General features: G+C 43.0%; 1 protein-coding gene across 1 annotated transcript in view; it reads right to left on the bottom strand.

The window, feature by feature from the left end:
* The window catches only part of LOC108439482, a 58,025-nt gene extending 32,370 nt beyond the window's left edge, over positions 1-25,655 (bottom strand). Inside the window, exons 1-23 of the mRNA XM_017717924.2 lie at positions 25,598-25,655; positions 25,477-25,498; positions 23,428-23,694; positions 19,518-19,778; positions 17,676-17,939; positions 17,034-17,294; positions 14,335-14,595; positions 13,303-13,569; positions 12,837-13,097; positions 12,284-12,544; positions 11,070-11,333; positions 9,545-9,802; positions 8,966-9,226; positions 8,161-8,421; positions 7,493-7,753; positions 6,907-7,173; positions 6,003-6,263; positions 4,722-4,979; positions 4,183-4,443; positions 3,671-3,931; positions 2,234-2,497; positions 1,570-1,827; positions 1,155-1,415 (exon numbers count right to left, since the gene is read on the bottom strand). Coding sequence (XP_017573413.2) covers positions 1,155-1,415; positions 1,570-1,827; positions 2,234-2,497; positions 3,671-3,931; positions 4,183-4,443; positions 4,722-4,979; positions 6,003-6,263; positions 6,907-7,173; positions 7,493-7,753; positions 8,161-8,421; positions 8,966-9,226; positions 9,545-9,802; positions 11,070-11,333; positions 12,284-12,544; positions 12,837-13,097; positions 13,303-13,569; positions 14,335-14,595; positions 17,034-17,294; positions 17,676-17,939; positions 19,518-19,778; positions 23,428-23,694; positions 25,477-25,498; positions 25,598-25,654 — 5,578 coding nt within the window. The 5' untranslated portion in view covers position 25,655. The remainder of the gene's footprint in view (positions 1-1,154; positions 1,416-1,569; positions 1,828-2,233; positions 2,498-3,670; positions 3,932-4,182; positions 4,444-4,721; positions 4,980-6,002; positions 6,264-6,906; positions 7,174-7,492; positions 7,754-8,160; positions 8,422-8,965; positions 9,227-9,544; positions 9,803-11,069; positions 11,334-12,283; positions 12,545-12,836; positions 13,098-13,302; positions 13,570-14,334; positions 14,596-17,033; positions 17,295-17,675; positions 17,940-19,517; positions 19,779-23,427; positions 23,695-25,476; positions 25,499-25,597) is intronic.
* Between the last annotated feature and the right edge of the window lie 225 nt (positions 25,656-25,880).

Raw genomic sequence — 25,880 nt, 5'->3', positions numbered from 1 at the left:
CGTTCTGTTTCGTCTGTTCCTGTGTCTGGTGTGTCTCCGTCTGTGTCTGTTCCTGCCTCTTGTGGTTCTGTTCCTGCCTCTTGTGGTTCTGTTCCTGCCTCTTGTGGTTCTGTTCCTGCCTCTGCTCTGGCTTCGGTGTCTGTGCCTGTTTAGTTTAGTTTTGTCTTTCTCTGGGTTTCGCTTTTTTGTTGGGTTGTTTTGTTCTGTGTGGCACGCCCGGTGTGCGTGCCTTTGGGGGGGGGGGTTCTGTCACGGTTGGCTCCTCCCAGTCCTGTCCATGTGCTCATGTTTTGGTCTTGTAACTCCGCCCCTGATTGTTATCACCTGTCCCTCATTGTTCCGTGTATTTAAGCCCTGTGTTTGCCCCTTCCGTTTGCCAGTCTTTGTACCTTTGTATCGTGTCTTTGTACCTGGTCTTCGTTTGTGTTGATTCTGGTGATGTCTTACCCTAAGTCTGTACGTGTCGGCTCACTGACCCTGGAATGTTCTGACTACGACCCTGGATTTGCCCCTAATAAATCTCGCTTATCTCAGCGCGTGCGTCCGCCTCCTCGCTCCCCGTTACATTATGTGGTTTATCTGAAGCGAATTTGAGGTAAGTGTGTGATTTTAGCTAAACTAATAATGATCATTATTAGCTATGCAGTTCCAGGGTAAAATTATAAAAAAGCCAGCTTTGGGAATCAAACCTGTCTCGGTTGAGCCACTACATTTTGGGTTGGGGGAAATTGTGTGCATTTGAATTTTCGACAAACTATTCCTTTCCTACAAACTATTCCTAAAATAACCTAATGCCTTTTTGTTTTTTTAATTTCAGGCTGTAACATATTGCTTTGTATTAATAATAATAATAATAATAATAATAATAATAATAATAATAATAAACTAGCCTGTTTATGAGGTTTTAATTGTTATATTAGCACCTAGCAAACAATAGTGAATGTTTACTTTGTAAAGTTACCCTACTTACACACGAAATCCCTCCCTTTTTTTGAGCATTTTCAACTGTTCAAACTAGGGCTCGGTTTATCTGACACTAGGGGGTGTTGTTACAGTAGGGAAAATTCTAAACGTGCAGTGAAAATCCAGTGGCAAAAAAGTGCTAAATGACTGTCTCCCTAGTCAACCCACATTCACCCTTTGCGTGTACGTACCTGACTGCACCTGGTACTCTGAGCCCTGGACATGGCAGTGGATGGTGGAGGCAGTCACAGCAATGCCATAGGTGTGGCCACAGTCTAAGCTCTGAATAGTACAGGAAGTGCTGCTGCTTTCACAAGATGAATGTGTGCCATTCATGTTGATGGCCAGAGCAGTGTAGGAGCTTGGATTCCCACTAATAGCAGCCCACTGCACAGCCAGTGTATTGGCATCACAGTTTAGCTGAGCCTGTACATTATTAGCCAGACATGAGGCTACAGGTATGAAGAGGGGATAAAAAGATGAGGAAATGCATTCAATGTTATGAGATTCAGCAATGAAGAAAAGAACACAGTGAAAATATGACATGAGCCAAAATCTTGAATGGGTTTGTTCACAGCAACAGTACACCGGCTTGTGGTTGTTTACCTGAGTCAAACTGGACGGTGCTGTTTGCAGTGCTGTTGCAGTACCCAGTGGAGGAGACAACAGCAGCTGTGTAATGGTGTCCGCACTCCAGCTTCACCTTGCAGGATGTAGTGTTAGACATGCAGGAAACAGAATGACCCTCATCGCTTAACAGATCAGCAATGTAGAGCAGGGCACCAGCACCACCTTGCCAGCTGAGGTCTCCAATATTAGTGCCACACTCAGCTGTAGCTGCCAGGTTCAATGGTGGGCATGGAGCTAAGAGCAACAAGGCAGGAGAGTGGTCACTGCACAGTGTTTCCCAACCCCATCCTCAGAGCCCCTCAGAGCATCTACATTTTCCCCTACATCTCTATGTATTAGTATAAGTGGACCATCTGGGCCCTGACAACCTGGTTGAGAAACACGAACATATGCACTACAGCATAAGTTAGCAGAAACAATATTATAGGGATAGGCATTTTTATATCTTTATAAACATAACATTAAAGGTGGTCAATCAATGGGCTCACTAAATGATGTTTTATCTTTCAATTTGACTTATATATATATAAGTATATAATATATATATTTCTCCACTAAGATACAGAAACTATACATATCATCCTTTCAAACCAAGTCATGGTGCAAGGTAGCCCTTTATACCCTCTACTATGTGACCTACCTGTATGGATCTGCACAGGTGCGCTGTAACTGCTGGTGCAGGTGCTGTCCTGTGCAGCCACCTGCACTGTGAAAACCCAGCCACACTGAAGGCCTGTCTTTGTAAGGGATGTTCTCATAGTCCTGGAGGTGGAGTTAGGCCCACCCACCTGCTGGGAAAACAAGTAGTAGGTGACGTTGGACTGTGGGCTGGGGTCCCATGTAATGGAGATGTCACTGGTGTCACAGAAGGTATGCGCAGCCAGGTTGGCTGGAGGACAGATAGCTGGAGGAGAGAGACAGGGATAATGTTGCCATGTTAGGATAGGACAGTAATGACAGTCAGTGCAAAAATATATATGGCATCAATAAAAACAAACACGACTCAATAATAATTTACACATACATAATCATTAGCTAAAACCATCAATTCACCATCTTATATTTCATAGAAGGAATTCAGCAACTGCCCAGTGGTTTCTAGAATGTTTTGAGTTTTGCTCTTTTCTAAGTACAGGGAAACATGTTGAAGTGTAGAGTTTGTACCACAGCAGAATGATAATAATAATGCATTTACTTCCAATATCTTTTATTATTAAATCAAATGGAAGTGATGTGGCAAGTGAACTAAAGGGATCTCATTCACTGCTCTTGTTTGGTGCACATGAGACGCTGCTGCCAATCACAGAAACACAATCAGAAAAGTTCATTTGAGTGTGCTGTTATCCATCCATCCATTTTCTAAGCCGCTTCTCCCTCAGGGTCACGGGGGGGTGCTGGAGCCTATCCCCGCGGTCATCGGGCAGAAGGCAGGATACACCCTGGACAGGTCGCCAGTCCATCGCAGGGCAGACAGACAGACACAGACAGTCACTCACACACAGGGGCAATTTAGCATCTCCAATTGGCCTGACTGCATGTCTCTGGACTGTGGGAGGAAACCGGAGAACCCGGAGGAAACCCACACAGACACGGGGAGAACATGGCCCGGTCATCTGGCCAGGGAATCAAACCCAGGCCCTCTTCGCTGTGAGCCGACAGCGCTACCCGCTGCCATTGTGCCGCCCTGTGTGCTGTTATCTCTATACATAATTAGTTATTAAGGTAATACTCACTAATGATCTATCTTTGCCCCCAAAAGCTGAACTACTGTGTTACTACTCATGAAAATGGGAGTAGAACTGCATAAATCACTCAAATATAGCAAATGATAGAAATATTCAATTTTGTATGCATGGTGATGGAAACAGACATGTATAAAACAATATCACAAAATTCCTTTGTCAATATTTTTCCAAATCAAGAAATATACAACAAGGAAAATTGCAAGATTACTGATAATGTTTGCATGTGGAATTAAACTGCAAAGTCAGATAGTGTTATTCCTAAGGATAACAATTCCTAAGGATAATCAAGTTTTCCCCCCACCCCTAGTACACCCCCTCACCCCTTCCCTCACCTGATTTCAGCTTGACAGGTGTGCTGGGATCGCTTCGGCAGCCACGCTCCACAGTTACCACAGTAATGGTATAGTTTTCTCCACAGTGCAAGTCCAAGAACGAGCAGCTTGTAGTGTTTGTAGTGCAGGTGTGAGTGTGGCCATCTATCCCTGTCGCTGTGGCAATGTACATATCGGCATGCAAACTGGCCAGCCAGCTGACAGAACCAACACTATTTTCACAGCGTAGAGATGCGTTAACTTGAGTAGGTGGACATGGACCTAACAGAGAGAGATAATACATAGAGGTGTATGATTTTCAAATACAGAGCTCAGTAAAATGTTAAAGTCATAGTGTCAATAGATGCACATGAAGTATGTTGTATATGGTGTTTTGACTACATTTGGGTTAAACTGAAATCTGTGCAATTGTTTTTCCTTAAGTGTTCTTTCAAAACTATTTTCTCATTTTATGAAGGTTAGACAAACTTTCGTGCTCTGGTCATTCTGTGAAGTATCCTGCGCATACGCACCTGCACTTAAGGTGAAAACACTGCTCTGGAATCCTTTACATGTGTCTGAGAAGGGTGTGACCACGATGTCATAAGTCTGAGCACAACGCATGTTGGGCAGCTGGCAGGTGGTCATTGAGGTGAGGCAAAATTTGGCATCGCCGTCACGTGCCACAGCAGTGACATTGTAGCCCACTGCACCAGGGCTGGCCAACCAAGACACTGAGGCTGTGTTACTGGCACACTGCAGACTAACAGAGACATTCTGAGGAATGCAGGGGGCTAGAGGAAAAGAGAAGATTAGAGAAGAGAACAGAAGAGAAGAGAACTGTATTATAGCCAGCTGAGAAGAAACTCTTACTGGCATCTAATGCTCCAGATGTCCTATCCCCTTTGCTGTGAACAATTTTGACCCAACCACTCTGAATTACTAATTACTTTAACTGAATTATACAGAAATTCAGAAATATCTGTGGGATTTCCTTTTAAATGATCCAAACTGTTGACTGTAGAGTGTTATTTGTATTGTGTGTGTATTACAGTAGCACTGGTTTTAATACCTGTTTGCAGCTGTGTCTTGGCTACATTGCTGCTGTTGCACTGTCCTGCCACTGCCTGGATGCTGACATTGTATATATGTCCACAAAGCAAAGATGAGATAGTGCAGTGGGTCTGGTTGCTGCTGCAAGAGTCTGTGTGGTCCCTCGTATCCACACGGGCAAAAAAGCTCTTGCTCCCCAAGCTCTCGTTCCAGCTCAACACTGCCACACTTGTCCCACAGACATAATCCACACTCGCCCCTGCAGGAGTGCAGGGGGCTGCAGCATACAAGGACCCAGAGAATCATTAGTCAACTCACTGTTCCATATTTCAACAGTTTACAACTGAAGGTTCATGTCTTATATGTGAAGATTCCAAATGAAATTTCATTGAACTTTAAAGGTTAATGATCAGTGACAAATATACTTTTAAACTAACTTAGGGGGCAGTCACAGGTCGGAGGTTAGGGAACCAACCCTGTGACCGGAAGGTTGCCAGTTCGATCCCCTTGGCTGACAGTCCATGACTGAAGTGCCCTTGAGCGAGGCACCTAACCCCTAATTGCTCCCCGGGTGCCGTGGATAGGGCTGCCCACCGCTCCGGGCAAGTGTGCTCACTGCCCCCTAGTGTGTGTATTCACTAGTGTGCATGTATGTGGGTGTTTCACTGCATGAATGGGTTAAATGCAGAGGTCTAATTTCACAGTACACAAACACAGAGACAAATGGTTGTAAATTCTATTTCCAGCTAATTATATGAGGTTGCTTGCACTAAGACTGCTGGTCCACCACTTTAGTGCAGTCCTGATTGTTTATTAGAAAGTGAGACAATGCGCACGACTACATTTGTATCAGTTTGTAAAATGGAAATCGGTGCACATACGCTGCGATTACTTGAAATCACTAGCATTTTTTAGATGTAAAGTATCTCATGGAATTCACAGGCAACTTCCTCACTCACTCTCTCATTTACTCTCTTATGTTTAGCAGACTAAAAGGGACATTAGCAGTCAAATAGCTTTTTATGTTTTGTAAGAGCAGTGATTTGCATCGTTGACATGTGTCCTTGTTGGAGTAATATAGATCTCATATGCAGTGGCATTATAATTATGATTTAGTTCTTATCATTCCTACCGACAAACACCAGCACGCACATGACGTATCCATTGCTAGTCTCTCAGTCTGCCATGGAAATTTTGGTTGAGGTGCTGCTCTCATGAAAAATCAAACCCAAAACATATGACAGTTCTGCCTTACCTACCACTAGTATTACCTTCTGCCTGTCTGCAGCATGGCCCATACCTGTGACTATATTGAGTGGAGCACTTGGGTTGCTATCGCAGTGCAGGCCTTGGATGGTGCCCTGAAGAGCATAGGTCTGTCCACACTGCAAGCCCTGCAGAGCACAGCTGTGGTTTGCGGAGCTGCAGCTCAAAGTGTGACCCAGGGATGATGTGGCATTTACGCTGACCCCCATAGCATCCTGGTCACCAGTCCATGACACCACAGCCTGGTCACGGATGCAGCTCAGGGAAGGAGCCTGCAACCTGGGAGGACAGGGAGCTAAGACAGAAAGGAGAAGGGAGACAAGTTTTAGAGCTTTTAATAAATATGTCACTCAGTTTGTCAGTCTCAATTCATTTATTGCATTTTTCAGTTTTGACCTTAGATATAACAGTTAGCACCAGCAATAACTTAAGGCTGTTGTTATTTTAATCTTTTATTACTCGTAGCTGACTGAAGCTCAGATGAGAAATTACATTGGAAATGCAGCTTTTAAATATATTCATTTGTATAGAAATAGAAAAAGAGATATATATCATGATCTGGCATAGATGACAACTAACAGACTACTAGGTTTACTCTGTGGATGGAAAAAAACATCCTTTGACAATTTTGATACTTAAACAAAAACGAAGTTGAAAGAGAAGACTTCACCCTGGTCATAAAGAATCAAATCTAAGTGTAATATATTATATAACAAGGACATGAATTACATAATTACATTTATTATGCATTTAAAATGCGATGAACATCAAATGCGCAAAAAAAATACGATAATGACTGTAGACTTCGAAGGATTAATAGTCAATTTCTTCCCTACTGTCTTCTCTTTATTCCTCTTTTCACCTTCTAAACATCCTTCTAATCTCAGTTCTCCCCCATTCTCCCATTCTCTGTTCCTCTTCCATCTCCCGCTCCCTACCTGTTTTCACTGTGATCCCAGCCCGTGAGCTGCTGTTGCAGAGAGAGTCGCCAGCGAGAACACTAACGTTAAACACCGCTCCACACTGCAGCTGTGTGAGGGCGCAGGAGGTGCTGGAGGTGAGGCAGGAAGAGGAAGGGACCGTCTGGTTTTGCCCATATGCCAGGACAGTGTACATACTGGCACCAGCGCTGGCATGCCACGACACGTTCACTACACCTGAGCCACACTGCAGGTCGGCACGCACACTATCAGGGTCACAAGGTGCTGCAGAACAGAAGGAAAATGCAAATATGTTAATCTGACGTGGCAAATTTTGTTATACTCTGGGGCAGATTCTTAGTGTGGCCTGGGGTGGTGAAATTTCATTGCTCTACTGTGTTGCCACCCCAATTTTGATTAGAGTTTATTTTACAGCATCAATTGCATCAAAAACATTTGCCCATCATGACCTCATACATGCATGACACTGTATTTACTATACAAGTGAATCGTGTAAAGTGTAACAGCAAGTACAGCCGTGTGTGCAGTATGTAGTAAATGCTGCTCTTATTAGAGAATTCATTCATTCACATGGCACACTCACCTGTTGTCACAGAGACGTCTGGACTCACAGTGCTGTTGCAGTGGTTGTCGTTGGCGACCACACGGAGGGTGTAAATCTGAGCACAGGTCAGATTGCTGAAGGAGCAGGAGAGACTGGAAGTTGAGCATGACTGACTGTATCTGCCTGGACCAGTCAGAACGCTGGTGTAGGAGAGAGCGCCCGGCGTCTGACCCCATGATGCCCTCACTGTGTTACAGACACACATCACACTGGCTCGCACAGAGACAGGCATACATGGAGCTACCAAGAAGACAGCGAGAGAGTGAGAAAGAAGATGTAAAAAAAAAAAAAAGAAAAGAAAAGTTATTATCTATTATTATTATGATAATAATAATAATATTATCTTTAATTGAACCTCTATAAATCAAGCAATGCTGGGCATTTAATACCTTAAAGTCTCATGCTTATTACATCGCAAGTCTTATTATTCAGTATCCACATGGACTACAATGCAATCTTTTTTGACAGAATATTAAGGAATATAGCTGTCACAATGAAGTGTAAAATGAAATATAAGTACAATATTATGTTTACATGACATAAGTAATTAATGTTGTAATTACATGTCAAAAGTACTTCTAATGAAATACTCAAATGACTGACGTTGAGTTTAAGCTTCTATCTATGGTAACAACCACTGCTCATACCTGTCTGTACAGTCTGCTGTACACTCTCCGGCCCTGTGCACACTCTGTTGGTCGCAGTGACAACAACAGTGTAGTTTAGACCACACTGCAGTCCTGTGATGTCACAGCTTGAGCTGCCTGAGGTGCAGTTAAGTGCAGTACCATTTGCAGGCCTGGCAAGGGCGCTGTAGTTCAGATCTGTGGCACGCGCTGCCCAGCTCATGCTTATGGAGTTGGTGTCACAGTGCAGGAAATTAGAAACGGCCTGCACGGCACAAGGAGCTACACACAGACCACAGAGAAATGAGTGATCACAAGAGTAATTTTATGCTTTCAATGAAAGTTGAAAGATTCATTGTTTTCATATCAAAACCTCAATTTGAAAGAGTGAAATTTTCAAACTGCAAGAACTGAAATTGTAATTAGTGCTTGTATTCTCAAGAAAGTCCTTATCAGTTACAATGATAAGATTTAACCTAATAACATGGAGTATTTGAACTTATTGTAGTGAAGTTGGACCAACCAAAATCGACTAAACACCAATGTGCTGTGTACATGACAACACAATCACAACTAACTGGCAATCTGACACACTATGCTCAGTGTTCAAGCCTTTTTTGTGACAAAAAACTACTCCAAGAGAGACAAAGAGAGGGAAACAGACCAAAATATCATACAACTTATTCCATATAAAAAAGGCACATAAGAGTTCTGTTAATGTGAACCGATGATTCTGTGTAAAACGCTCTTAATAGTGTCATAGCAGAGATGGGCAGCACATGAGAACTCAGGAAGAAAAGGCAGAGGTCAGAAGCTTTATCTTTACCAGTGGGTTGTACGTAGATGTCACTGTCTGTGCTCATACAGGTGCCGTCACTGGCAACCACTCTCAAAGTGTAATCCTGACCGCAGTGCAGGCCTGTTAGCTGGCATCCCAGAGAAGTACTGTTACACATCACGGTGTGTCCATCGGATCCTATTCCCCTTCCTACATAGGCCACAGCATTGGGGCTAGAGGCCCAGCTCAATGTTACAGTGTTAGTGCTGCACTGCACGAGACTGTGGACATTAGTTGGAGCACAAGGAGCTGTGGAAAAGGAATAACAGTCCATTAATAATACTAATTATTAATCATTGTCACCGGTACTCATTAATTACTGTCAATAATGAGTTGAATAAGTAATGACGAGGGAGGATTAGGTGTGTCAGTGTAGGGAAAAAAATGTAGAATCTGCAGACACAAGCCAGTTAATACATAACGTAAACCAAATGTAGATGCAATCCAGTGTGGAACTCAATGTGCAATTAAATGCCATTCTATGATTGCATTTCAATAATACAGCAAATCATAAGTAATATTTCTTGCCCTCTATGGGATAAAAACCTCACAAACACCAGCACGCACCTGTCAGCAGGGTAACACTCTGGCTCTTCTGGCTGGTACAGGCCTCATCCATGGCCATCACACTAATGTTGTACACTTGGCTGCATTGCAGATCCATCAGGCTACATGTGGTCCCATTGGACACACACTCCGTCTGGTGACCTCTGTTGTCCACAGCAATGACCCTGTAGGACACAGCGCCATGGCTGGCTTGCCATATGACCACAGTGCTGTTGCCACAGGTGCTCCTGACCGTCACATTGGTTGGCACGCACGGCACTGAATAGGTCAAAAGATCACATCAGAAAAAGAGGAAACCCAGCATTTAAAAGGAAGGCCTATTAAAACCTCAATTTGCCACTTTTGTAGATTTTTAGTATACACAGTATTGTTAACTCAGAGCTAGTCCTACTAGAGTCTGGGCTATTCCTAACTGGACATTTTATGTGTTATAAATAATAAAAAAAAACATGATGCTATGAGCTGTCCTCCCATTTTCCACAACTTTGAAACTGTGTGGTCATTCCTTGTATGATACCACATTATTTGCATGGCTCTTACAGCTGACCTCTTCATACTGTCACAGAATGCAGTGGTTACTAATGTAATGATTGTTTCAATTTCTAAAACACTGTTCAGCCGGTCTCAGGGTGCATGTGAAAAAAATCTAAAACATGGAAGAGGTTTACCTCTTAAAGCCCAGACTCAGTTTCTGCATTGGGCTAATGTACCTACTTCACTCCACGTGAATATAAGGATATCCGAACTCATTATAACATTTGTTTGTTGGGTATTGAAATAAGGCATCACATAAGTGAATGTTAAACCTTTCACGTCTTTCATTTTAAGATCACATCATGGACAAGCACAGCATGGAAAAGCGATGTTTTCATGTTGTGTTTTGGTTTAGCCCACGTGTTTGTTTTGGTTTTGAGTCCAGCCCCCTTGCTTAGTGACTCTGCCCCTGAATGTTTTCACCTGTCCCTCATCATCCCTGTGTTGTATTTAAGCTGTGCTTTGTCCTTTGTTTTGTTGGTCTTTGTTTGATGTTTCTTTGATGTTTGATGGCTGTGTGTATTCTCGGGTTGTTTGATTCTTGTTTGTTTATTATATCTGCCCCCCCCCCCCCCCCCCCCCCCCCCGATCAATCCATGTTGCAAATCTTGCTTTTCTCAGCACATGCTCATCGCTCCACGTTACATAAGGTGAATGTCAACAGGGAAAAGGGTAATGCTTTGTATCAGTGACACTGTGTGCAATTCTTTACTCATGAACACTTTTTGGAATTTTTAAAAATGGAAATGATATACCAAAATATAGTCTAGGTGTGGGAAACACTGGAGTGGTGATTTTAGAATAAGTCTTAAAATTAATAACTGACTAATAAGCAATTGGAATGAGTTGCCCCAAATTATTATAGCACAAAGATCATTGTAATGTGCCAGAGATAAAATCACATTGAACACTCTCCCTCTTGAGATAATCTTAACACTACAGTGTAAAATGACAATAACCCAGTAAAGGATTCACTTCAAGGTTCTCTGACCTTCTTTGAGAATCAGAGGTTGGCTGGGCAAGCTTAAGCAGGTTCCATTGTAGGATCGAACCTGCAGGGCATATGACTCGCCACATTTAAGAGAGCTGAGGCTGCAGGATGGAGAAGTAGAGTTGCAGTATAGCTGATCCCCATTGCTAGTGGCAACCACACTGGCAGTGTAACCATCAGCACCATCTGTCTGATTCCAGTTCATCCACAACACTCCTGAGCCACAGTTTACCTGTGCCTGAACATTTATCGGCCCACATGGAACTACAGAAAGACACAGAAGAGTGAAAGGGAGGAGAAAACATAAAGAAGGAAACAGTAACAAGAGCAACTTTAGCAACTTTCATTGCTCATGATAAGCCTCACAAACATTTTTGGGTGCTAAGGGATTTCTTTTTTTTTGGTAAAAACAAAGCACATTTGTGAGGAAAAGACAATTTGCTGCAGATTTACTGTAAAATAATGCAGATTTACTGTAAAACGCATGTCCTCAAGAAACACACAAAAATTAGCGTTAAGAATACTTGAAAGCAAGAAATGATTACAATGAGTGAAATAATGCATTCAGAAAGCTTATAAACATTCAGTGAGAAACAATTGCGTTTCTTGATTTTTTTTTAATCCGATTTAGTCGTTTCCAACTCCACCCACTAGTTAGGACTCCCCCAATCACACGATGCTACCAACGCTACGAGGGTGAGGCTAGCACAGGCTTCCTCCGAGACCTGCGAAACCAGCCACCGCTTCTTTTCAAACAGCCGCTCACGCAACATCATTGGACAGCTGAACGTGCTCAGAGGAAACAGCCAACCGCCAGACCTGTTACGTCGGCTAACAGACGCCTGCACTGACTAGCATCGCGCTGAGTGATGGGGGGAGAAGGGGGGCCATCCTACCCACCCAGAGAGAGCGAAGCCAATTGTGCCTTCTTGGAGTCCCGGCTACGGATGGCTGTAGCATCACCAGGGATCGAGCCCGCGATCTCCTGAAGATAGGGCCAATGCTTAGACCGTTGCGACACTCGGGAGCCCCCGTTTCTTTAATTTTGTAATGAATGTAATGTAATGTAATGACTGTGGGAAACCAATAGCTCACAACTGTGAACACACTCTGCTCTGTACAGCTAACTTGCTTGGATTTTAGCAACACACCCCAAAGTGGTGACTGGTTATGGAGGGAAGTGATTCCCTTCTGTTACATAGATGCAGCATCACCTGATTTCATGTGGATAGCTGGTGAGGGCTTGCTGGGACAGATGCCATCATGGTAGGTTACGCTGATGTCATAAGTCTGGTTACACTTAAGGCTGGGCACCCAGCAGCTGCTGGCCGTGGTGCTGCAACTCAGGAGACCACCGCTCTGGTCCTCCATCATTGCTGTATAGGCAGCTGTGACCTGTGGTCCCAGCCAGCTGACCAGGGCCTTGTTCCCACCACAGTCCAGCGCAGCCTGCACCTGAGATGGGGGACAGGGAGCTGGAACAGAGATAAACATTGGAAAAAACATGCTTGTTTTTTGGGTTCTACAGCTTCCAATATTTTTGCAAAAATGATAAATAAGGTATCCTAACATTTATTATCACATTGATAGACCCCCTGTTGATTTAAAACAGCTGCTCAGGGGCTTTACTCTGTATTCTGAGGTGCAGAAACCTGCTTGGATGAGTTCTGACAAACAGTACAAAATGTACTCTATATGAAAGGGTGAACTAAACTTGTTCTTGCAAAATGTGTGTGTCTGATGCCTGAAAACCTGTACAACAGTTACCTGTTTCTACAGTAACATTGTTACTGACAGAGCTGTTGCACAAAAAGTTGGTGGAGATGACCGAGGTGCTGTATGTGGTACCGCAGTGCAGGCCTGTGATCTGACACCGTCCATCCATTGAGGTGCAAGTGTACCCCTTGCCTGAAGTGTCCAATGCCGTTGCAATGTACATCAACGCACCATCAGCCCCTCCCCATGTAAGAGTGATGGAGTCAGAACTACAGTCCATAACGGGTGAGAGACTCTGAGGTGCACAGGGAACTGGACAGACACACAAAGTAACATTTACATACAATCATAAAAAATATTCCTTCTATACTAACTTTGTCGCGACACTTGATTTGATGAAAGGCTAAGTTGATCACCCAGACTGCAACATTGCAGTGTTACCTATACAGGCCTTGAATCCTAGTCACACCAGGCTTATTTTAATCAGTGCCATGTTGTTGTTCTAGAGGGCACTCACCAGTCCATGCCTCCATTCCTAAAGCAGGCTCACTGGGACACTCGTCATCAAAAGAAGTGATCGTCATTGTCAGGCTTTCTCCACACATCACACCAGGGATGATACAACTGTTAGTCACTGAGCTGCAGCTGTAGCGACTCCCATTTCCATGGTTACCATAAGCCTCTACGATGTACCGTAATGCCCCAGCAGCTCCATCCCATGTACTCGTCAAAATGTCCGTTTGGCATACCGATATGGAAATCATGTTGGTAGGCTGGCATGGAGCTGAGTGGGCAAAGATTGTATTGTCAAAAGATTTCAATACTTTCCATTATAAAATTGTGTAAAAGTGAAATTCAGGCTTCAAGATATCTTCTGCCTCTCTTTTTGGATATGCACATTTCTTGTCCATTTTTACATACAACACAATGGCATACAGTGTCAGAAACCATATAGGCAAGTCTATCTGAGATTACTTAACAACTTAACAACTTAACAATGCTAATTTGAGTATCTAAGCTTCCATTACTTGTTAGCTACATTAGCATCATAGCTGCAGGGCAAAACTAAGAAGCAAATTTCAAACAAGAATGATGTCTTGCTTGATCAGTTACATTTAGGAGAAAACTGTCAATTGAGTATAATTAGATTTTTTGATGACCTGTTCTTTAAAAGAGCAAAAAAAAAAATAAAAAATGCTAATTAGGCTAAGACTGAATGAAAGCTAGTTGTGTCCAGTAAACATGATCCTATTTGCACGATGCTACTATCTAATAAGTATTGAATAATTAAATGATTAACTAGTTATTAATTACAAACATCGTTAGCAGTTTCTGGGTCTAAATTGTAACATAGCAAAGGTGAAAAAAATCAGAAACAAAATTCAAAAAGAATGTTACAGCTATGTGATGGAGAGTGCTGTGAGTTTCTAAGGTATAGAGCATGTTCACATGAAGGTGACAGTATTTCCAGTCACCGCTAGTAGTTTTGCCCACTAAACATTAATGTTACAAATGAACCCCAAACACACAACAGGTTACAAGCCTTTACCTGTGCGTATGTGCACTGCATGGCTGGGTGCGCCATTGCAGTCTCCAGTCGTGGCGTAGACAGTGAAGCTGTAGCGCCGCCCACACTCTGTCTCAGTGAAGAAACAAGAAGTCTCGGTGGTCAGACAGTCCTGGGTGGCCCCGGTTGAGTCCTCTACATGTCCAATGTAGAACGCTGTGTTATTAGTCGGGGCCCAGGAGAAGATGATGACGTTACTGCTGCACTCGCGGAACAGCTCCAGATTAGTAGGGGCACACGGCACTGAAAGAGACAGAGAGTGTCAAAGAGAGGTACTAATGAAATTAAAGAAAATAACACCAAAAACATAACCTGGTGCTTTACTATGTGTTCTATATGTCGTTTATGAGTGTAGATAAAAGTAATGCCTGCTAATCAGTCTAAAAAACATTCTCTGGTAGTGTTAGGTTTAAGTCACATCAGAAAGCAACATTTTTGGTCACAATTTGGAAACTATGCTTCACAATCCCATTTTAAACTAATTGTTTTTGTGATGTCATAACATATTTACACATATTTGCTTCTTCAACCTATAGCAGTTTTGTTACGGGACGGCAGGGAGGTGGACCCAAGTGCAGAAATGAAAGCCAGTAAAAATAATGTCATGTTGCAAATGAAGTGACCCGGAGCTAGGTTGGAAGTGCCGCACAGAATGGCGGTCCGTGGAATTACCGCTACGACACTGGGACCCTTACAAGTGTAGCCTGACCCATTCACAATGAAGTTTCAGCCAAGAGCATTTTAGCCCCGACTGCTTTTTAAATGAAGCAGCCAATAAGAACAGAGATCATTTCTATATATAGTCAGAAGAAGAGAGTAGGCATTTAAAAAAAAATAGCTGGGGTTGCTTTTGACAAAGTGTGTTTATATAAGAGTCTTTGAGAGAGTGTATGGTGGGAGATAAAGGTTATGGCTTGCGTTAGGACAAGAGAGGATGATAGTCACAAACGCCAACAAAGACAGACAAAAAGAAATAATACAAAACAATTGTCAGTCCCTGGTGCCATGGTTCGTACTGATTCTTCCGATTGCACCTTTGCGATGGATTTCAGTGCATTGTCCAACATGCTGTAAAAGGAGGCCGCATGTAACCTAGACCGCCCAGCTGAATAGCAGAGCCGATCCTCCAGAGAAAACCCACTGTCTCACGCTGTGGAGGGTGTGTAGAGGCCTCATTGCATGAGAAACAGGAACACACAATGAATTCTGAAGTAAACAGCTACTCCCTAATGATTATCTGATAGCATTTCTAATGACCTGGGATCGTTCTGTTGTGGGGTCCACAAAAGAACCATCATGTCATGTTTGAGAATTAACCCAAAAGTATTTCGTTTTCCTCAAAGGAAAAAAAAACTGAGCACCCAGCGGATGTTTGGTCACTGAATGAGATTGAATGAGTATTACCATGTTGTCTATTAATATAAACCAAGTCAACCCTCCATTACACTGTAGTCTGTGAGTTATGTTCAGTGCCATCATCAGCTTGTTACCTTCGTCCAAAGAAACCAAAATTGCAACAACGCTGCAGTCACTAGCAACAACTCTCATCAACTTTTAACAACAGGCACTTGTAAATGAACCTCATATTACCCAGGGTATGAAATAAATGTACATTTTTATTTTGTTTATTATTTTTTGAATCTCCCATCAAATGAACAGAAAATGTGTTTTATGACCTATACATTCTTACAATTTACAATCTGCTGAAAGCCAAAAATTTTAGACGTTCTTTATATTCTTTTATAAAAATTATATTTATATATCACTGAAGAGACACAATCTGTTTATAGCCCAGATTGGTGGCAAAATGGGTCAATTGTCAATTATCAGTAGACAAATTGTTTCAGCTTCTTCTATATAAGGTTTTAAAATTACATTACCCATCTATTTGACTGGAAAGATGACATTTACAGCCTCATATGACACCCACTTTTTGAATGTAGCTTATGAAATATGAAAGTTTTGAAGAATATGATGAAATGCATTTTGGAAACACCAGGAGTTGAAGAGATTAAAATGATGGTTTGGCCAAAAATCAATAAATACCTTAAATATAAAGCTAATGTAGCTAACAAATAATGGTTAAACTATTGCTTTAAAATGGACGAAGTCTGACACATGCTGGTCTAATGTAAATCCCAGCAAAAAAGTGGACATAGATGGACAAAAAAGTGGAAGGAATACAGCCTTCCTGCCCTGACTATGACCTTTATAACACAACGCCTCTAGTAAAGATCCCAAAAGGAGTGCTGCTGAATAGAAAAGAACTCATATTCCATTGTTTTTAACAAGTAAACCCATCATACTGAGTATATGTGAGCTTATTTGAGTTAGATTTAAGCATTATTGAAGGGTTGAAGGGAATAAGAGGTCACGGCAGCAAGATCCACCTCTGCAAGAGAAAAAGCCTGATCTACCCACCGATGGGAATCCATAACAGGAATAAGATTCTAGCCTTAGATCGGAATATTTTAAATATCACCAAAAGCACATCTCCTTAACCATGAAAATGAAGCTAATAGCATCTATCCATCTATCTCTACATCCTCAATAATTTAATCAGTCTTAAAAAAATCAAAAATAAAAACTCAGTCTACCATTTATCATGACTGTGCACCTTTGTAGAGATATATCTGTGCATTCACAGTGACTAACTGTATGCCGTAAGAGGTGTCACTAACCTGACTGGAACAATGCAGTAGCGTTGCCTGTGCTTTCACAGTTGTTGGCGATGGCACTGACGTGGACCACATAGTCCCCTCCACACCCCACATTGGTCAGCTGGCATGAGGTTCCACTGGAGGAGCAGGAAAGTACCACTCCATTGTGGCTGACTGCCCTTACACGGTAAGATTCAGCCCCAAATGTGGCTCCCCATGACACAGTTGCAGATGCACTGACACAGCTGTAATCCACCGACACAGACGTCACTGGACTCAAAGCTGTGTGAGAGAGAAAGATAGAGGTTTTCCAGCAAATGTGGATATGTGATATTCAACACATATCCAGAAATGCTTTAAACATATGAGCCCAGATATAAAGTTTCCAAGCTTGGTCTAAACTAATTGTTCTGGGTCAGCACTTGTTTAACCCTGTAAGCTGCAAGCTCTCTATTTAGCAACCATAATAAATTGTTGGATAACTACTTTGCAATTAATATGCAAGTTATGCCATTAACACAGTGAGGAACCGAAGGGATTAACATCTCAAACAAACTAAACAAAAAGCTTTTGTTTACATGAAGAATAACAGATAGGAATGGTCCTGACTAAAGTAAGGACTGTATATAATAACCATATAATCATAGATGAAAGGATGCTTACTGTTTGTAGTGTAGTTGACCTGTGTCGATTCTCCAGGTTCCAGGAACGTGTTCACAGAGGAAACTGAGATTTGGTACAAGGAACACGGAAGAACATTCTGCACATCCAGGAAGGTCAATGAGGTGGTGGTGCTCACAAGCTGTGTGCCCCGAGAATCTGTAACAGTGACCTTATAGAGCAGCACCCGGTCTACAGGTTGCCATCTAATGCGCAAGGATTGACTTGATGGCCGCTCAACTGTGACCACTGCTGGGGGTTGGACCACTGGAAAACACCAGGTAAACACATAGTATCTGCACTCACAATATATAGACATATAAAGAAAAAGACAGACAGCAAGATACTTAGATAAAAATATAAGCACTGTAGAATTCATCACTATTAAAAGAGATACAGCAATTATGCAAGTCGAAGTGCTTCATTTTCCAGCTTTTGGCCACAGTTGTGCCGTACATCTCTAGCAGCTCACTTACCCAGCTCACGTCTTACATTACATTACCTCTCCTGTTTTGCTGCTCATGCACATTTAGGGGTGGCTCATAATCCCACCCTCTACAATAAGAGTATACACACTCACCGGCCACTTTATTAGGCATATGTTCATACACACACACACACACAAATATATATATGTGGTGGTCAAGACAACTTGCTTAAGTGCAGACCGAGCATCAGAACGGGGAAGAAAGGTGATTTAAGTGACTTTGAACGTGGCGTGGTTGTTGGTGCCAGACGGGCTGGTCTGAGTATTTCAGAAACTGCTGATCTACTGGGATTTTCACACACGACCATCTCCAGGGTTTACAGAAAATGGTCCAAAAAAGAGAAAATGTCCAGTGAGTGGCAGTTGTGTGGATGAAAATACCTTGTTGATGTGAGAGGTCAGAGGAGAATGGGCAGACTGGTTCCAGATGATAGAAAGGCAACAGTAACTCAAATAACCACTTGTTACAATCAAGGAATGCAGAATACCATGTCTGAACGCACAACACATTGAACCTTTAAGAAGATGGGCTACAGCAGCAGAAGACCACACTGGGTGCCACTCCTATTAGCAATGTGTTCCTAATAAAGTGGCTGGTGATTGTATAAATAGATAGACAGATTGACTGAGATATTGGTTTTAGACTGGATTCAAAAGTGTTTTGTAAATTAAGAACAATTGCATTTAATTCAATACACCTACTCCTACATTAAGCTTTTCCAGCTTCATTATGAAACACTGCAAGACAAACAAATACACAGAGAAAAAGACAGACACACAGAGAGACACATATAGATAGACAGATACATGGAGCTTCAATGTGAAATACTGTAATGCACAATGCATTAAAACCATTCCTAAGAAGACTGTGCACCAAAGACATGCTAATGCTGTGTTAACAACCATACAAGCTGATCAAAATGATTGAGACGTCCAGAGAAAATTCTACTTCTGGTATTTGCAAAGTCTACACACTGCCAACGGCTTATCTAATCAAACCAACTTATCAGTGGCTCTCAAACTCAGGGTGGTGAGCTTAAGAAAAGCTTAAGCTTAAGAAAAAAGGCAGATTTTGGGAAAAAAAGTGGTGTTTAAGAACGAATACACATAAAACCTTTCAAAAATATTTTCAGCAATCTGCTGCCCTGTATTTGAAGTGGATATTACTTATCTGGGACGGCAGCTGCAAACATTTCAACATTACTTTTTTATTTTACGATCAATGTAGATGCATCAGTGTTTTCATGTGTGTAGCAGTGTTTGTCTCACCTTGAGTGTGTGTGAGTGTGTGTGTGTGTGTGTGTGTATGTGTGTGTGTGTGTGTGTGTGTGTGTGTGTGTGTGTGTTGGTTCACTCACATGTGCTGACAGTACGGACTCTGCTTCGTGCTCCCATGCCCGCCGCGTTTGAGGAAAAAATGTAACAGTCGTAAGAAGTGATTGGACGTAGGTTCTGGACCACAGTGCTGGTCCCTGTGTAAGAGAAGTTGTATCGCTCCCCACTTGCGGTTGAGTTCATCAGTAGGAAGTATTGATCCACTGCAGCCACTTTCTCCCACTCTAGTGCAATGGCTGTGCTGGAGATTGCTTTGGAATAGGTTATCTGAGAAACGTCTGGCACTGAGTGAAGAAAACAAAAATCAGGGTTATTGTTTTGTATCATTCAGCTTTAGTGAGGATGTATAGAGTTTAGTGAGAGCTGTACTCTGTCTGTACTACTGTTCTTGAACGGTAAAGACTTACACACAGAGGTGAACCAGGTCATTACCACACACTGGAAAAAAGGTTGCTCACCTCTGTTCTGCCAGCTCCACTTTCTCAATAATCACCTACAGTCGTGTGCAAGTTTGGAGACCCAAGGTCAAATGATGTCCTCTATAGGGAATAAACTTAAACGTTTTTCAGAAACTTTCAGTGCCAATTTTCTATTTTTGATTGATCAGAAGTTAATATATCAGGGAAAAACATAAAATTGCAAAAAATTGGAAAAAATAAAAACTGCACATAAAATGTGCAGAAGCATGTTCTCTGATTTTTAGTTTGATTGTACACACAGCTCTATGAAGACACTCTTAAGAAGCACACTCTTCATACACACCTACACATATGAGGAGGTCTGCTAGTTCATGGCCATAAAAACACTTACCAAACACAGAAAAACAAGCTTATACTACTCTAATACCAGCTTACTGCCACTCTCGGTCCAGACACCTCACTTTTTATAGCTAGCCTATTACCAGCCTCTTTACTCTAACCACCCTCTCACCGAAATGTTTACAACTAAATAAGACACTCTCTTTGCAGACACTCATCACACTTTACAGTGACTTAACGCATGTTACAGCCATCTCATTATGACACTCCTCATTATTAACACACTCTATACAGCTAACTTACCATATAACAACGCTTTCTACAGCTAACCAAACTTTTACATTTGGCTTATTATAATATTCCTTTTAGCTATGGTTCAGTTAGCCTACTAGCACATGTGAACTATTCACAGCTAACGGTTATCAGGAAGCTCTTTAACGCGGCTTATCGCCTCACTCTTCACAGCTAACGGTTATCAGGAAGCTCTTTAACGCGGCTTATCGCCTCACTCTTCACAGCTAACGGTTATCAGGAAGCTCTTTAACGCCGGCTTATCGCCTCACTCTTCACAGCTAACGGTTATCAGGAAGCTCTTTAACGCCGGCTTATCGCCTCACTCTTCACAGCTAACGGTTATCAGGAAGCTCTTTAACGCGGCTTATCGCCTCACTCTTCACAGCTAACGGTTATCAGGAAGCTCTTTAACGCCAGCTTATCGCCTCACTCTTCACAGCTAGCGGTTATCAGGAAGCTCTTTAACGCCGGCTTATCGCCTCACTCTTCACAGCTAACGGTTATCAGGAAGCTCTTTAACGCGGCTTATCGCCTCACTCTTCACAGCTAACGGTTATCAGGAAGCTCTTTAACGCCGGCTTATCGCCTCACTCTTCACAGCTAACGGTTATCAGGAAGCTCTTTAACGCCGGCTTATCGCCTCACTCTTCACAGCTAACGGTTATCAGGAAGCTCTTTAACGCGGCTTATCGCCTCACTCTTCACAGCTAACGGTCATCAGGAAGATCTTTAACGCCAGCTTATCGCCTCACTCTTCACAGCTAACGGTTATCAGGAAGCTCTTTAACGCGGCTTATCGCCTCACTCTTCACAGCTAACGGTTATCAGGAAGCTCTTTAACGCCGGCTTATCGCCTCACTCTTCACAGCTAACGGTTATCAGGAAGCTCTTTAACGCGGCTTATCGCCTCACTCTTCACAGCTAACGGTTATCAGGAAGCTCTTTAACGCCGGCTTATCGCCTCACTCTTCACAGCTAACGGTTATCAGGAAGCTCTTTAACGCCGGCTTATCTCCTCACTCTTCACAGCTAACGGTTATCAGGAAGCTCTTTAACGCGGCTTATCGCCTCACTCTTCACAGCTAACGGCTATCAGGAAGCTCTTTAACGCCGGCTTATCGCCTCACTCTTCACAGCTAACGGTTATCAGGAAGCTCTTTAACGCGGCTTATCGCTTCACTATTCACAGCTAACGGCTATCAGGAAGCTCTTTAACGCGGCTTATCGCCTCACTCTTCACAGCTAACGGTTATCAGGAAGCTCTTTAACGCCGGCTTATCGCCTCACTCTTCACAGCTAACGGCTATCAGGAAGCTCTTTAACGCCGGCTTATCGCCTCACTCTTCACAGCTAACGGTTATCAGCAAGCTCTTTAAGGCCGGCTTATCGCCTCACTCTTCACAGCTAACGGTTATCAGCAAGCTCTTTAACGCCGGCTTATCGCCTCACTCTTCACAGCTAACGGTTATCAGGAAGCTCTTTAACGCCGGCTTATCGCCTCACTCTTCACAGCTAACGGCTATCAGGAAGCTCTTTAACGCCGGCTTATCGCCTCACTCTTCACAGCTAACGGTTATCAGCAAGCTCTTTAAGGCCGGCTTATCGCCTCACTCTTCACAGCTAACGGTTATCAGCAAGCTCTTTAACGCCGGCTTATCGCCTCACTCTTCACAGCTAACGGCTATCAGGAAGCTCTTTAACGCCGGCTTATCGCCTCACTCTTCACAGCTAACGGTTATCAGGAAGCTCTTTAACGCCAGCTTATCGCCTCACTCTTCACAGCTAACGGTTATCAGGAAGCTCTTTAACGCGGCTTATCGCCTCACTCTTCACAGCTAACGGTTATCAGGAAGCTCTTTAACGCCGGCTTATCTCCTCACTCTTCACAGCTAACGGTTATCAGGAAGCTCTTTAACGCCGGCTTATCGCCTCACTCTTCACAGCTAACGGTCATCAGGAAGCTATTTAACGCCGGCTTATCGCCTCACTCTTCACAGCTAACGGTCATCAGGAAGCTCTTTAACGCCGGCTTATCGCCTCACTCTTCACAGCTAACGGTTATCAGGAAGCTCTTTAACGCCGGCTTATCGCCTCACTCTTCACAGCTAACGGTCATCAGGAAGCTCTTTAACGCCGGCTTATCGCCTCACTCTTCACAGCTAACGGTCATCAGGAAGCTCTTTAACGCCGGCTTATCGCCTCACTCTTCACAGCTAACGGTTATCAGGAAGCTCTTTAACGCCGGCTTATCGCCTCACTCTTCACAGCTAACGGTTATCAGGAAGCTCTTTAACGCCGGCTTATCGCCTCACTCTTCACAGCTAACGGTTATCAGGAAGCTCTTTAACGCCGGCTTATCGCCTCACTCTTCACAGCTAACGGTTATCAGGAAGCTCTTTAACGCCGGCTTATCGCCTCACTCTTCACAGCTAACGGTTATCAGGAAGCTCTTTAACGCCGGCTTATCGCCTCACTCTTCACAGCTAACGGCTATCAGGAAGCTCTTTAACGCCGGCTTATCGCCTCACTCTTCACAGCTAACGGTTATCAGGAAGCTCTTTAACGCCGGCTTATCTCCTCACTCTTCACAGCTAACGGTTATCAGGTAGCTCTTTAACGCCGGCTTATCTCCTCACTCTTCACAGCTAACGGTTATCAGGAAGCTCTTTAACGCCGGCTTATCGCCTCACTCTTCACAGCTAACGGTTATCAGGAAGCTCTTTAACGCTAGGTTACTAGAGTTAGCTAGATTAGCTAACCCATCTTACTCTTTGTAGCTAACATTAACTTTACGCCTTTTTACAGCTGACAGTTATAAAACCCTCTTTAAATCTGTTTTATTAATCTACCACACTCTCTACAGACACTTCAGCGCCCTTACCTGTCCTGGCCATCTCCGTATCCATGCACGTAACTCTGTAGAACTGAAACACTTTGACCACCACTGTGTAGAGAGCTCCTGGCCGCATGCCGAACACCTCTTTCTGCGTGCTGAAGGCGGGCAGGGTGACGACCACCGGTGCTACAGTACTGGAGTTCACCATCCTCAGATCCAGAAAGTAATTGGTGGCCCCCGGATAACTGTTCCACTGTACAAGGAGCGACGAGGCCGACGTGGATTTTATGGATACGATGATACTGCATTCTGCTGCAGGGAGAGAGGCGGTCGGTTAATCTGGCAGAGGACGGCCGTTAGATGTGTTTGAACGTTGAGGTGATTAAGTCTACAGAACCGATTCTTTCAAATGGTCAGTTTAAATGAATCGAACGTCCGATTCAGTGATTAATTGGTTTAATTCTACTTTATTCGCTTCGAGTTAATTGTCAATAAACACACACAGGGTTGGGCAGAAAGAATAGTGATGGCTCATTATTCAATACGTGGTATTACATTACAGTATATTAAAAAGTAATCTATTCAGAATATATTTATATACATATCCATGAGTCCAGCACAACAGCGGTGGTAGGCTTATCACACACTAACACGTCCATTACCGAGGACACTTTTCAGTTCAGTCACCCCTCAAAAAAAGCCGTTTTGGTGTGAAGCGCTCTGCTCTAGAGAAACTTCCAGAGTCAGAACTGTTCACAGTGGTGGTGATAGGAACCAGACGTCCGCCTCTAAAAGCTCCCTCACAGAAAGTGAGTAGTTACGTGAAGTGATTAGGTATAGGCTGCTTGGGGTCTGACGCAGTGTTTTATGATAGTTTTTGTGCTAAAACTTTGGCTTAAATTGTATTTAATCGATTTATTTTAAACCACTCGTAATGGAGGGACACATACAGGTTTAAACCGCTGGGTGTTGTGAAGCCAAACAGTCCACAAAGAAAACTTTTTTTTTTCAGATTTATGACTATTTTACCATAATACATGTGTAACTGAGATGCGCTTGAAAAAAAGAGCCGTTTCGCCAGAACCGATTCATTCACGAGTCAGGCACAGCTCGCGCGAGAAAGCCCAGTTTAAATGTGGCGAATAATAACGGCCGCGTAACGGCTCCCGGGGTTAGTTACCGGGCGTAGCCAGCTAACTCCTCCAACTTCGTTTTCTGAGGGATTGGTCACAACTAAACCGCAAAATTAGGATGGGCCTCTGTAGGGAAACCATTTAGGGCTATTCTTGAGTATTTTCGTTCTTCTTTAATGCGAGAGCACCGATATTTAGCGACATTTGAAGCCCGAAGATGTGCGTAGAGGAGAAGTGGGTCCATATTTAACCCACTGTCCAGGTTAGTGAAGTGTTATTATTCACGCAGCATAAATGTGGGATTTTTAGCCAGGTTGGGGAATTAAACTACGCCTAAGTATTTGTGGGAACTGGTGTGTCCCTTCAAGGTTAATTAGGTTAAGACTGAGCGTATCCGTATTGCTTTATTTCCGTATTACTTTAGGTAACTGCTAGGTTAACGGTTAAACTTGAATCCTCGGTGTGCCAGCAGGTTGAAACCTGTGCTATGTGTCTGACGTCCTTGCAAAGATCAGCCTCATATGATCCAAAGATGAATCAGACAGACTAGGGCTGGGCAATATAACTTTATACACAGTAATTGTGATAAATTGTCAAAATACAGTAGAATTTAGCTGCTTTTCTGAACATATTGTGGATATCGTCAGCACTTGTTTCATCATAGACAGAGCAAAATTATTCTTGTTCAATTTAGTGCAACACAGTCTGTGAAAAAATCCAGTTTTTGATATTATTTTTAAAATGTAGCGCTGCTAGTTCTTTATCATATGTTCCAACTGATCACACGTCTGACAAAAAAAAAGATCTTTGAAGAATTGCGACATTATATTTTTGCCATGTTGCCCACCGCCGAGACAGGCTAGTAATGTTAGTTCAGTAATGATTAGTCACATCTTAAAATCAGAAGTAGGCCGAGTGCATAAAACGCCTTTACCAGTTGCTGCTTGAGCCGCTGACCTACCTTGTGCCTGAGTGGTTTTTATCTACAAAAGACAGAAACAAAATATGTTACATTTAGCAGTCTATCAATATTTATGCCCCATATTTCTTTCAGCAGTCCCAGCCCTGACGATCATAGTCACCTGTGCCAGAGAAATCCATATGAAAAATCCTAATAGGCCCGCTCTCAATGATCCCATCTTTGACAATGACTGCAGGATTTCAATTAGCTGCATACAAGAGAGTTAAATACAAAAGGTGTTCTGGATTCTTTTGAGGCAGACTAGTTACACCTGGGGCATGAGAACCAATCAGTACGGCTTAAATGGGGCCATGCCTTCCAATGATGCCCTGGGGCGCAGAAGAAATCATGGGAAGATAGACGGAGACACCAGTGCAAAGAGGGAGGGAGGGAGGGAGGGAGGG

The sequence above is a fragment of the Pygocentrus nattereri genome, chromosome 9 (genome assembly GCF_015220715.1).
Source record: "Pygocentrus nattereri isolate fPygNat1 chromosome 9, fPygNat1.pri, whole genome shotgun sequence".
NCBI classification, from domain to species: domain Eukaryota; kingdom Metazoa; phylum Chordata; class Actinopteri; order Characiformes; family Serrasalmidae; genus Pygocentrus; species Pygocentrus nattereri.
The sequence above is the reverse complement of the archived record's forward strand: the minus strand, read 5'-3'. Positions and strand labels throughout refer to the sequence as shown.